The sequence below is a fragment of the Morone saxatilis genome, unplaced genomic scaffold (assembly GCF_004916995.1).
Source record: "Morone saxatilis isolate NCDOM2014 unplaced genomic scaffold, NCSU_SB_2.0 Contig5, whole genome shotgun sequence".
Taxonomy (NCBI): Eukaryota; Metazoa; Chordata; class Actinopteri; family Moronidae; genus Morone; species Morone saxatilis.
This window is the reverse complement of record NW_023340095.1, coordinates 9,217,161-9,229,847: the sequence shown is the minus strand read 5'-3', so window position 1 is coordinate 9,229,847 and position 12,687 is coordinate 9,217,161. Positions and strand designations below refer to the sequence as shown.

The following is a 12,687-nucleotide window of genomic DNA, read 5'->3' as shown; positions in this document are numbered from 1 at the left end:
TTTGATGAACTACCAGAAGCAGAAAACCCAAGTTTGCATAAATAAGAGTTGTAGCCTTAGAAATGGCAAGCAACCATTTCTACAGCTAGTAAGAGAACATTATTGAGATTACACGTGTGTATGACACTGAAAAACACATTTACAAATTAAAACATTCTGTTATTAATCAAACATGCACAGGGACATGCATCAGTAGTGAACTCTGACCTTTATACATTAGAGGGAGGATTGCACATTTTGCTGAATTTCTGCTGTAGGGTTCACATGATTTGCAAGGGCTAGATTTACATAAAAATCGCAAAGGACAGTCATGTTAGGAAACCTCAGATTGACCTTTATTCTGCATAAATCTGTATAATGTCAGCAAAAGGTTTATGATAAACATTTATGCAGAAAAGCCAAAAGTCACACTGTGTAACTAAACTGATTGTCATATTGTAATATGGATCCATCAACTATTTACTAGAAACACTGGAGTAAAAGTCCTAAAAGATATTTAAAAATAAATAAATTAAGGCATCTAATTCAAAATCTAGTTTATAACTATTTTTTGTGAACACATTTATATTTGTTTACTTTTTTCCTCTTTTGTATTCATTATGGAGGAGACATTGAATCAAGTAACTGAAATAGTTGACAATAGTGTTGACACTGCATAACACATCAACTTCTATTCACTAATGTAATCCCATCTGTATTATAAATAAAAAAGTGAAATATAAAAATAAATGGTGTGAATATCACAGAAAAAGAATACATACCCAGGAAAACCAAACATAGGAACACTGGTGTGCTATGCCCTATAGCCAAAACTTGTGATCACAGTATATTATAAATACATTTCAGAGACATGTCAATCAACCAGGAACACTTAAGTGGACCCAACAGTGCTGTCTATGAACATTTAACAAAGTCAACATCTAAAACATCTAAATGATACTACAGTATAAGAATTTCTCGACAGAACAGTTGTCTAAAAGCTTCTATGGAATTTAAGTTGTTAACATACAGTTGAAAGCATTGGGTGTTGACATATAGAGATGTTCTATCTTACAAACAATTTAAGACTGACTTCATCAGCCTATAGTAATTGATGCACCAGGCACTTCTAGTATTTATTAGCTGTTCCAAAAGGCCCAGCCACACCAGCGTTTTGCACCAGCAAACAGAAATAGAATCCCATCCTGACAGAGCTGGCATTTGAAGGAGAGTCCAAATTGGAGCAAACTATCCTATTAGCTGTGTCACACCTTACACTTTTATTTAACTCTCCTCTGCTCCGCAAAAGAGGAATGGTTTGCAGACAGTAATGAGACAGGAATCAATGGTACAAAATGAATAAACTGTCTGAACTTATTGTCCCGTTAGCAACTGAGCTTGCCGCCTGACAATTAGAAAGCTAGTCGGCTCGGGGAGCTAACTAGAGGACGCACAGATTAACTTTGCCTTGACACTTTCTGGTGTGACTGGGCCTTGATACCTACCTGCTCTTGATGATGGTTTTGAATAAAATAAAAAAAAAGCTTGGCTCTGTCTTTTTTTGGAGTAACTATTCTCTTATGTGTACAATGTATCAGTGGATGAACAGACAGTTTTTCACAAGTTAATATGAACTGCGGCTATTGCAAATGTGACCTATTAACATGAGCTGTGTGCAGCACACATTCCAAATGCGGGCAGTGTGTCCAGGCTGCAAGTCACTCTAAAATTCGTCCCTCTGTCTTTCTGGAGCACCCGTTGGAACTACAGTTCAAAACACTTGCATATTCGCTTCAGCACTGAACTATGAGCAGTGAACTTCACAGATATGAGATCAGTTTTACTATCAGGTATGGTTCACAGTGAGGTTCTTTTATTGTTGGAATGATTCTAATGGAAACCTTTAAAAATAGGCTGAAAGCAGTACATTCCAACGAGGAATTTGCAGTATTTTTCTTATTTTTATTATGCGTTTTCAATGTGTGTAGGTAGGTTTGTGTTCCTAGTTAATTTATTAAAAACTCACACACACTCACTAGATGCAGGTGCTAAAGCATCAGCGCTTTTAGACTTTTTACGTTCTAGCAAAAGAAGGACCTTTTTCGCCTGAATCCAGCTAAAAGCAGTCGCAGCAAGTAGTTGGAGTGTTTTTTGACTTCATCGCAATCTGTCATATATGTGATCCCTTTGCCCTGTGTGGGAGGGACTTTCACTCTCTTTTAGTTAAAAAAAAAGCTCCAAATGTACTTGAGCTGCCGGCGACAGATGAGAGCTTTCAGTCATACAGCTCTCATATGTAAGGTTGTACAACTCGAGTGGGGATATAAGAGGACCTGCCGTACGAGGAGTTTTAACACCTGGCTGCCCTAAAAGCTTCCTAAATTTACATCTGTGTTTGCATCTGCTTGTGCTAAATTTGAAGAGTGAAAAGTTCTACCAGAGCAAAGCTGTCACAATTGCAGTGAGATGTAGCCTAGCCGACGGGTGTCACTGTATGTGTACTCTTTATCCTTGAATTGTCTGTCAGTCTCTGCAACTCTTTCATAATTTTCTTCATATGTAATCCTTCCTTTCTTCTGTGCCCTCTGTCACCTCTGCAGTGGGAGATGGTGCCATGGTGGGGTGACTGTGCGGGTCGTTAGGGCAAGAGCGGGGTGGTTTGAATTACACTGATGCTTTGATTAGGGCTCTGGGCAAAGTTGTTTTTTGTATGTGTGGGTGTGTAAAGTGTTCGTGAATATGTACTGTAACAATGCCCAACAGCCCAGAGAGCAGTGGAAGAAGCCAAGGTCTTTGTGTGTGATAACTGTCGTTTGTCTGTGTGTGCGGCCTCTTTTCAACATGAAAGCCTGTGAGACAGAGGGATAGGAGGATAAAGGGGATCAGAGGATGGGACTGGAAAAGACTGATAAAGGCACATGCCACCATTTCTTTAATGAACAGCTTGACCCCATCAGCAGAGGTCAACAGTAGCTTTCCAAATCCCCTTCTTGTCCTCTCTGCCAGTGTTACCCGCCATGTTATCTGCTCTGTCTATCAGTGTCCAGGATCCCACAGACTTCACTTAGCCGAAGCCCAATCTGGCAACCTGCGGCTCATAGCCCTCTGACACCTGCTCTAGTCTGGCAACCCGGATTATGTTAAGTCTTCAAAGAGGAGGAGGCTCACATGTGATCACATGAACCCACACACACGCTTGTATAAGCAGGCGTTTACATAAGGACGGTGTGGGCATTGTTACCTTTATCTTATTCAGTCGCAGTCCGTATTATTACATCCTTTAGCCACTTTGTTTGGCCATATAAACTACTAATCTAGGGAGGATGTTTTTGTTGATTTATAACAGTTATGGAGGCAGCATGATTTCCTCACATCACAGTTGAGACAAGAAATTTATTTTAAATCAAAATTTTAAATCTCCTGCACAATTGATGTAGATGCTGATCAAACTCAAGCATCAAAAACTTGGACTCGGACTAACCTTAAAACCTCTTGCTCTTTACTTAAAGCTGCACTGATCAATAACTTTATAGGATATAACAGTAGATTAAATGACGATGATGTGTTATGTGAAAGAAGTCCCTCGAGGCCATGAAACCACAGAGAATTGTCAGCTGACACTGTTGTTCTGCTGTACATCCTTGCTGAAGTAAATGTTTCCAAGGAAGGTCTTCTTGTACTGAGAATAGAGTTTCTTTCACCCTATGACTTCAATGAAACTATTTAAATGTGTTCTACACCTTTAGTCCCTCTTATTTGGTGCTTATAGTTCTAAGTCTATTGGGCACAGTGACATCCTTACTGCATGTGTCCTTCAGAATGTACTTTATTTTTTAAGTTGTCTGTTTAAGATTGTTTTTACTGTATCTCTTTATTATGTAGTTTTCTGGGTATTTCATATAGTAACATCTCTTCTGTGTATAGGGGGTTAGCGAGGGATGGTTGTACTGCAGAGTGGTACGTTACTTGCACTGTAGTCCATTTATCATTGTTAACCTTGAAAGTAATAAGTGACACTTAGTAGTAACATTTGATATCACCAATATGTATACTTTAGGCCCGAACCAGCAGTGAAATATATCAATACTGTCATGTCCTGTGGGACTCAGGCCAAGATGCAGACCTCTGTCCCTCAGCTCCGCCAGTTTCATCTCCAGATAGCATCTCTCATCTGGACCACAGTGGTGTGGAGGCGCAGGGCTGGGGGAGAGGTGGACTTGTCTGCAGCAGTGACAGTAAAAAGAAGACTCTCTTCTGAAGTGACAGTTTGACTAAGAGAGATCTCTGTCTCTGTCTCTGTTGGGGGTTTGGGTCAAGCCTCTGGGCTCTGTTCTTCTACTTGCTGCCGCTCCTTTAAAGTTTCTTTTAGACATACACCTTATTGCGTAAATGTGATGTAAATCTTACAAGGCTGCCTCTTATTTAGATAAACACCCACAAATTAAACGCTTTTCAGTAAATGTCACAATGGCAATTTGTCTATGTAGGACCTACAGAAGTAACGCAGCTAAATTCTGAACTAAATACTAAACTAAGCTCATTAACAGATACATTGAAAATGTCCTGTTCACCTTCTTAAGAGCACAATAATACATCTATCGCTAAATTATCATATCATAAAATACTGTGAATAAGCTACTTTTAAGTTGTTGAGGTGATTCTTTACATGTCAGATTATTGTAAAAAGTCTATTTGTTTTCCAGTATGGGGAAAAAATGCTTCCTACTGCATTATTATCTAAAAACTCACTTAAAGCATGCAGCATATGAACAAACAGGAATTAAGTCACAGTCTTGTGTTTTGTCATTTTTAAAGATCCCTTCCAGACATGCATTAAGACAAAAACAAATGGTCTGCTTGGAACAATAATGTGTGTCTGATGTATGTTTTTCCCAATTTCCACATTAAAATTAATCTACTCCGTCTACCTCATTAAAAATCCCAGAATCTATGAATATGCTAATTTTATTAATTTCTAAAGTTTTCCTTCTGGACACAAGATGTCTCCTACTTCACTGTAAAGTCCATTCTCAGTGTTTGTGCATTGGTGGCTTCAAGTCTTTACATCACACTTGTAGAAGTTGCATACTGGACCAGGATTAACTTACAAACTGTTTGTGATATCATAAATCATACTTTAAAATCTAGTTTTCATTGAGCACAGAGAAACTTTTCCTTTTCAAGGCAGATGAATGTGAAAACCTCTTTCTAGTGTAAAAACTCTGTATCATACACCATCCTGCACCATGAAGCTCAAACATCAACTGTAGCAAAACAAGAAAGAGAAGAGACATAATTTAAGTGTGGGGGACTTTAAGTATCTGTGGGTGCTGTTCAGGAATTATATTCTATCTAATAAATGATGAAAATATGAGAATGTATTAGGGATCACTTCGTGAGGGGTGGAGCAAAGTGTCCCTCGTGCTCAATGGTCATTAATTAAGTCCTGGCTGCAAAATAAGTTTTAAAACTTCCAGTGATGCAGGCCTGTGAGAGAACTCAGAGCACCTTTCTTCCTTCAATCGTTTATTTTCCATCTCAACTGCTCTTCTCGACACCCACCTTCAACTCTCTCCGACCAGTACAATATTTACGAGCGTTGCAAGTCCATTCAATAAACAGTTCGTATCATATTTGGACTGGAAGCCTTTACACAAACATCTAACAGTCAACTTGTTTTTCGTTTGTTTTGTTTTTCACCTTCATTTATTCAGGAAGGTTTGCTGACGAGAGAGCCTCTCTTTTGCAGCAACTGATCACAATCACACTTTACACATCACTAGAGCTGCATCACATTCACACACCTGGAAGCTGCCCAGTACAACCACAGTCTGATCTGCTGGCCACTGAGCAGCTCCACTGGAGCAATTGGGGTAAAAGGCCTTGCACAAGTGCAGCTCAGTGGTGGTAATGAGGGAAGGGTAAGTGCTGCTCCTTCACTTAACCCACCCAGATTTATCCTCCCGTCTGGGGATTGAGTCACAAGCCATTACTTGATTACTTGTTATTACTGGCCAGATGTTTGGGTGAGTTTACCCAAATTATCCCAAATACATTCTTGTGATACCATGCAGATAATCTCTATGTATTTATCTTTTTTCTCTTCACCTAAACTCTGCAGACACATTATATTTATGTTTTCTATTTATTATGTTATGTATGCCACACACAGTTGGTGTACTTTTTTGACTGTTTTCAGACAGTAAATTCTTCAAATTCCTGTCTGTACTTTGTCCTGAACATGATTCTGGTTCTGTGTGTGATTCTGACATGGTGTTTTCTGCACTTTTCATTTCAGAGTAACATCCTAGAATCTATTTGGATAAATTCTTCCGTGGTCTTTGCAGATGCTGTCATCTAATCTCAAAGCTTTTCAGACTTTCTTGGCAGCATCGTTTTATCAGTCGTTGGCTGTCTCCTGGTCTCTCAGTGCCCAGATAAACTCTCCCGCAAACACACTCACACAGGAGGACAAGGGATTTTTTTTCATTAGTGGATGGAAGTTTACTTCTCTTCTATAGTATTTGATGAGAAAAAAAACATTTGATTGTCTCTGTGAAAGAGTGTCTGTCCCTTAAGTTCCAGTTCCTTCATTTTCTCAACAATTTTGATTTAATGTGTTGTAATGTGTACCACCTCCATCTTCATTACTTTATTTATAAACCATCTCTTCCAAGGCCAGACTCTTACTGCCTGCCAACATCTTTCTGCAAATTATGTTTTCATATCAGTGATCAATCAACCTTGCAACATTGTTTTGTTTTATTTTTAATTATTTTTATAGTTTTGTTTCATTTCTCTGGTGTTGGATGCTGTGTAGAATTTTCACCAGAAATTAGCATATGCAATATTACCTCTCTGTCTGGTTTTCTTGTTTTTTGGGGGGGGGTTTGCTGTATCTTTCCACATATCACCTCCCGACAACCTCTCCTGCTATAGCTCCAATATGAACTTTTTAATTACATCACATTCAGAACTTTGTAAAACTGTTAATGTAAAAGTTTGGTGCCTGTAGTCACTCAAAGCAGCGTGTTTTTTGGTGTGAGGTTGTTAAAATCTGCACCTGGGTGTTTGTGCATGTGTGCAAAAGTGTGAAAAGATAAAGTTTTCCTTAAGCATCTTTTGTTTTCACGCACAAGTGAGCACACAACACATACATAGCAGGCATAGCAAGACACATTTTATATAGTTAACCTGCTTTTCCTGTAGAAACCTTACAGTACACAGGAGGTGAAACTGGCACCTCTCCAGCTACCATTCCCCGTCCGTGGGATTTGAATCGGTGACCCTCCGCAGCAGCAACCTTTTGAAAGAAGAAATCCCACATTCTTCCTCTTACAAATGTAAAGTTGAAATTATACAACCCGGTATCACACCAAAGCATGTAATAGACCTGCCCCAGTGTCATGTTTTCAACACGTTCTTATTCCTCGATCTGGGTATACTTTCAGAATGAAGCTTACTGAGGTCGGAGTTTGGTTAGGTTTGGACAATAAAGCTACTTGGTTAGGTTTAGGGAAAGATCATAAGTTACTTAAACTTAGAATAGGTCAACATTGACTTTCAGTTTCACTCGAACAACAGTCTCCTTAGTGAAAGTCCTGTGTTTATTTGACCCCATCCTCCTTACGTGGTCACTCTTCATACTGCACCTTCATACACGTGTGTACTATTCACATCTTGGCAAGGCAAAACACATTTTGATGTGACATTGACACAGTCACAGACTCATTTTGAACGGGTCTCAGAGTGTATGGTCATAAAAAGAAAATCTATTTTATATGCTTAGCTATGCTTTGCAGGGGGTGTTTATGTGCCGTGTGTGTAGAAGTATGCAAAGAAGTGGGATCTAACAACACCTTCTACCACCTTGAATGCAGGTGTTAAAATATGTGTATATTTTATATTAAAAAACAGGTCATGATGACATTGTATGTGTGTAATAGCCTATTTGAAAAGTAAATTTGTTTGGTTTGAATTCTATAAAATTGGGTCACGACCAAGGTGAGACCAGTTGAAAACCACTGCTCTAGTGGATTAGCATGTCTCTCACACACATTAAAAAAGCACATCCTTGCTTTATTCAGTAATCTTGGTAGTTGACATGAGTCTCTTTCTGCAGACAATTGGTTATTAAATGTTTTGAAATGTCACCAAGAGGTTTTGTTTCTACAATTCCATATATCTTCCACAAATGTTAAATGTGAACCTGTTTTCAGCAAGTTATCTACAGTTACATTTTGGTTGAGGTTTTTCTCTTAATTCACTTCAACTTCTTGAGGGCTCCTCCCCATATACTTGTCCTGTTTTGTTCCACGATGATGCGGCATGCAAAAAGTAATATCATTACACAGTTGCAGAAAATCTCTGTAACTCTGTCCATCAATCAATGTGTTTTCCAGGTGTCAGTGGTACTTTAAGGCCAAGATGACTTCAGAGGAGAAAAGGAGGACCAATTATCAGAATGGACATGGTAAATCAATCAGTCTATCTCTCTCTTCATTGCTGTTTGCTTTCTCTCATTGTGACCTTAGTTTTTGTGTTTTCACAGAAAGATTAAGTCAAGAATAATTAATTTCCATATTTATGGTAATGATGGCAGGGGGAGTCTAGTTTTTTTATTTTAATAAACAAGTAAAATCTGTTTGGCACATTACATAATGTTAAAGTCAAAATTTGCCAGAACACCCAACCATTTGGTGAGAAAATGCCAGGTTTTGTTTTGCGGTAAGTCTTTGCCAACAAGTGGAGTGGAGAAAACAAGAAGACTGATAGCTACTGATAGCTATAGATAGATGGCTTCTCTTCTCTTTGCATTTAAAATGAATAGTGTACTGCTGTATGGATCATTTCCGATGTGTTTCTGTGCCTATGCATATTTGAATCTTATATAGAAATAACAGTTCCCATCACAGGCTTTTACAGAATGCTAAATATTGACTGGCTATTGTTACAAATGCTGGCAAGAAAAGAAGTAGCAAATGTGATATTTATAGTTTCAGGAATTAAGATGTCAGAAGTCAACAGTTTAAAGTTCTTTAAACCACCATGCTCCTTCATCTTTCTGTCTCTCCTTCCTCCTCCTCTCTAGCACTCCTCCTCATCTCCCCTCAGGTTTCATTTGATGTTCTACATGAGTTTTTTTTTTTTTTTTTGATTAATCTGGTTACATAGCTGGATCCCTGAGCTGTCTGCTTCTGCACTCCTGTACCTTTCGGTCTCTTTCGCCTGTCTTTTGTCTTTTAATTCCCAACTTTTCATTCTAGACATAAAAAAAAAACACAAATTGAAATGAGAGCTGTAAAGTGAAAAAATAAAAGATGTTTGAAAGTGAGCAGAAAGATGGAGATTGGGGCGAGACAAGGGGAAATTGCAAGAGGAGAAACAGAGAGGAGAGAGAAATGATGATGAGGGCAACCAGGTTGAAAGGCAGAGGAAGAGAGGAGAGGACAAAGAGAAATGAGGCAGTTTTAAGAGGTTTGTGGCTAGAAAGCCAAAAACAGATGAAATATACATCAAATTAGATTTTCAAGGTGGCTAACAAGTAGGGCTGTACTGGGGCAAAAATTCAGCCCCTGACTTTTATCTAGATCAGCCCACAATTGCCTTTTTTTCTAGAATACAATTGTGTAACATGTGCTGCCAACACCCAATATTAACAGTAATGCACCCCTCCCTCCGTTAAGCTCCAACAATATACAAAATAATAAATGTATATGCATACAAGTGACAGGCCCACACCCACAGCAGCCCATCAGGAGTTTACCCGATATCCAGTACGTACCTTCTAACAAGGTGTCACATAGTTTTCAAGATTCAAACACACACCTTATAAGCAAGTGTGTGTTTGTGTGTGTGTGTGTGTTTTTTCACTTCTATAGTATTGGTCTTCAAAACCTGTGTCCTGTCTCAGGTCACAGCTCAGTCAGTGTGGTGTTGAGCAGAAGCTTTTAGAGGAGAACAGGGTCCTCAGGGTTTTGCTGGTGTCTGTTCAGGCGCCCGAGACCACTGATTGTTGTCTTTTGTTTTGTGATACTTCATCGATCCCTGAAGGAGAAACAAAGATTTTGTCTATAGCCATCCCACCCCCCACCCTCCCCTTGAGGTCAGGGACAAGAGCCAGAACAGCAGCAGATTCATTGACTTGCTCAAGGACACTTCAACAGGGTGGCTTCTTGCTTACAGTGGGGGCTAAAACCTCACCCTGGTTAAAGGCTGCCTCAGTGTGCTACCCTGCTGCTTCTCAGCAAAAGACAGAGGAGGAACAAGCTACCGGTGTGTGTGTGTGTGTGTGTGTGTCTGTGTGGGTGTGTGTGTTGTGTGTTGTGTGTGTGTGTAGGGTGTGTTGTGTGTGTGTGTCGTGTGTGTGTGTGTGTGTAAGTCTCAGAGTGAGGTAACACTTTTGCTCTTGTGCTTTGCCAAGACCACAGATATTGATCAGCTTATAATCAATAATAGTGGGGAAATGTGTCTCTATGTGTCCAAAGCCATTTGTCTACAGAGTGACCACATCATCCTGTGAATGTCCGATGATACACTGTATCCTTAATGAAAAGAAATGCATAAAATGCTGTGGATGTCTATTTCTGCTGTAGTTATTTAAGACTATAAGTGACAGCTTAAGCATTCAGGGTAGATGTAGACACATGGTGAGAGAAAGGGGTGTGATATGTGACAAAAGTCGAATGATTAAACCGGGCCATTGCAACATACACGTCAGCATGTCAGCAACACGTAACATTGTTTGTGTCTCATACATAACAACACTATTAACTACATAAAGACATTTATACATACATTTTTAATTTGAAAATATAAATGTTTAGGCTGGGTTTTTCATTTTTTCAGTGGATTTGATCACGTGTGCATTTACTACCATATTGGAGGTGTAGACGTTGGACAGTTAAAACATCAGTTTATTTTTAACTTTCTATTTTAGCTTTTCTGCTAGATAGTTTTAGTGAAGAGGATCTTATGGTGTTTCAACTTATCCAGGTTGAGTTAGTGAAAGTGTGTCCTGTGCAGCTGGTTTATTGTAGCTGGTATTTTTTTTTGCTTGTTTTGACAGAAATACTGGTAGTGACAGTTAAAGCAGTAGCTGTAAAAAAGCTTTATACATTGTTTAAAAGTCTTAAAAAAGGGTAATGTAAGCTAATTTTACCTCACAGCCTTTTCTCTGTATCTTTTTCTCTGTCCCTACAGTCCCTTTCCCAGGAATAAAGACCTATGTGGACCCTGATACATATGAAGACCCAACACAGGCCGTCCACGAGTTCACCAAAGAGATCGACCCATCCAGGATCCGCATCGAGAGGGTGATAGGAGCTGGTAAACAACACACTCAGTCCTGCACACACTCATCCACTTGTGTCTCACTGATTCGTGGGTGGAAGAGGATCATTTCATGTTGGTTAGAATAACAATACCTTTAAATGTGTCATAGGAGATGATCTATTTTCATTCCACATATATAATTGCCATGAACCCCTTCTACTCCATTGTGCACGCCAAAGAAGATGCTTTTTTTTCCATTTCCCAGTGTCTCACTGTCACTTTCTCTGCGTAGACTGTAGAAATGTTAAAGCTTTAACAGGTTTAGGGAACAAAAGAATCTGTAAGAATAGATCCAAGGCCTTTTTTAGAAAGTGAAAGAGAGAAGTTCATGAAGTTTAACTAATCAGAGAAGAGGCAATAATGCTGGAGTTTAGATGGGAACCGCAACACTGCCCCCAGGTGGCAGACCATGCCGCCTGCTGATGGTGTGGAGTTTGTGATAGACTTCTTACTGTGTTCATTTGTGCGTGTGCTCTAGGTGAGTTTGGCGAGGTATGCAGCGGTCGCCTGAGAACACCAGGGAAGAAGGAGATCGCTGTGGCGATAAAGACACTGAAAGGAGGCTATGTGGAGCGTCAGAGGCGGGACTTCCTGCGCGAGGCGTCAATCATGGGCCAGTTTGACCACCCCAACATCATCAGACTGGAGGGTGTGGTCACCAAAAGTAAGTAGGAGATGGAGATGTGATAAGATTACATCCTTTTTTACAGATATATATATTTATATATATATGTTGTTTAATGCTGCACTGGTGATTGGGCATTGGATCTTCTTCTTCTATACCTTCCTGTCATATTTGTGGTGCATTTTCCCATGTATGAATTTCAGCAACTCACAGAGACAAAGTCAAGAACAACGTGCCATACAAACACTTGCAACTCAGAAACTTTCTGTCAAAAATACTCCCTTCAGTTTTGTTGTCTGGGGGCGACCCAGATGCTGCACTCACATCAAGCGCTTGGCTTGAAAGCAAAAAGTAACAAGAGCTTTTGAAATTGCAATCTCTTTACCCATCACTCAGTTTACCACAGTCTGATGGATAAATGTATGCCTTTGGTTGTTTGAATGGTAAATTGCAGTAAAAGCTCTTTAAGGGTCGCAGCCACCTCGTTTTTAGGTATGGAATAAATAGTCACTATGTATTTTACTTAGTATTTACAAGATTAGGGAACAGACTTTGTTCCGTTTATACACATAGTTTTGCGCCTTGTGTAGAGTCTGCATTATCTTCCACACACACACAGTGAGTGAACGTGTGTCTGCATGTATATATTGTGTGTGAGTGCCCAGCATACATGGTCGTGAACGTTGTAATGCCTCATTTCTGTGCAGGAATATGCTTTCCCTACAAAAGGTGTGTTTGTGTGTATGTGT

At 39.5% G+C, this 12,687-nt stretch overlaps 1 protein-coding gene across 1 annotated transcript in view; it reads left to right on the top strand.

Moving 5' to 3' along the window:
- Positions 1-12,687, top strand: part of LOC118339345 (ephrin type-A receptor 6-like) — a 34,883-nt gene that overhangs the window by 13,100 nt on the left and 9,096 nt on the right. Inside the window, exons 5-7 of the mRNA XM_035676930.1 lie at positions 8,382-8,452; positions 11,182-11,307; positions 11,792-11,977. Of these exons, the coding sequence (XP_035532823.1) occupies positions 8,382-8,452; positions 11,182-11,307; positions 11,792-11,977 (383 nt within the window). The remainder of the gene's footprint in view (positions 1-8,381; positions 8,453-11,181; positions 11,308-11,791; positions 11,978-12,687) is intronic.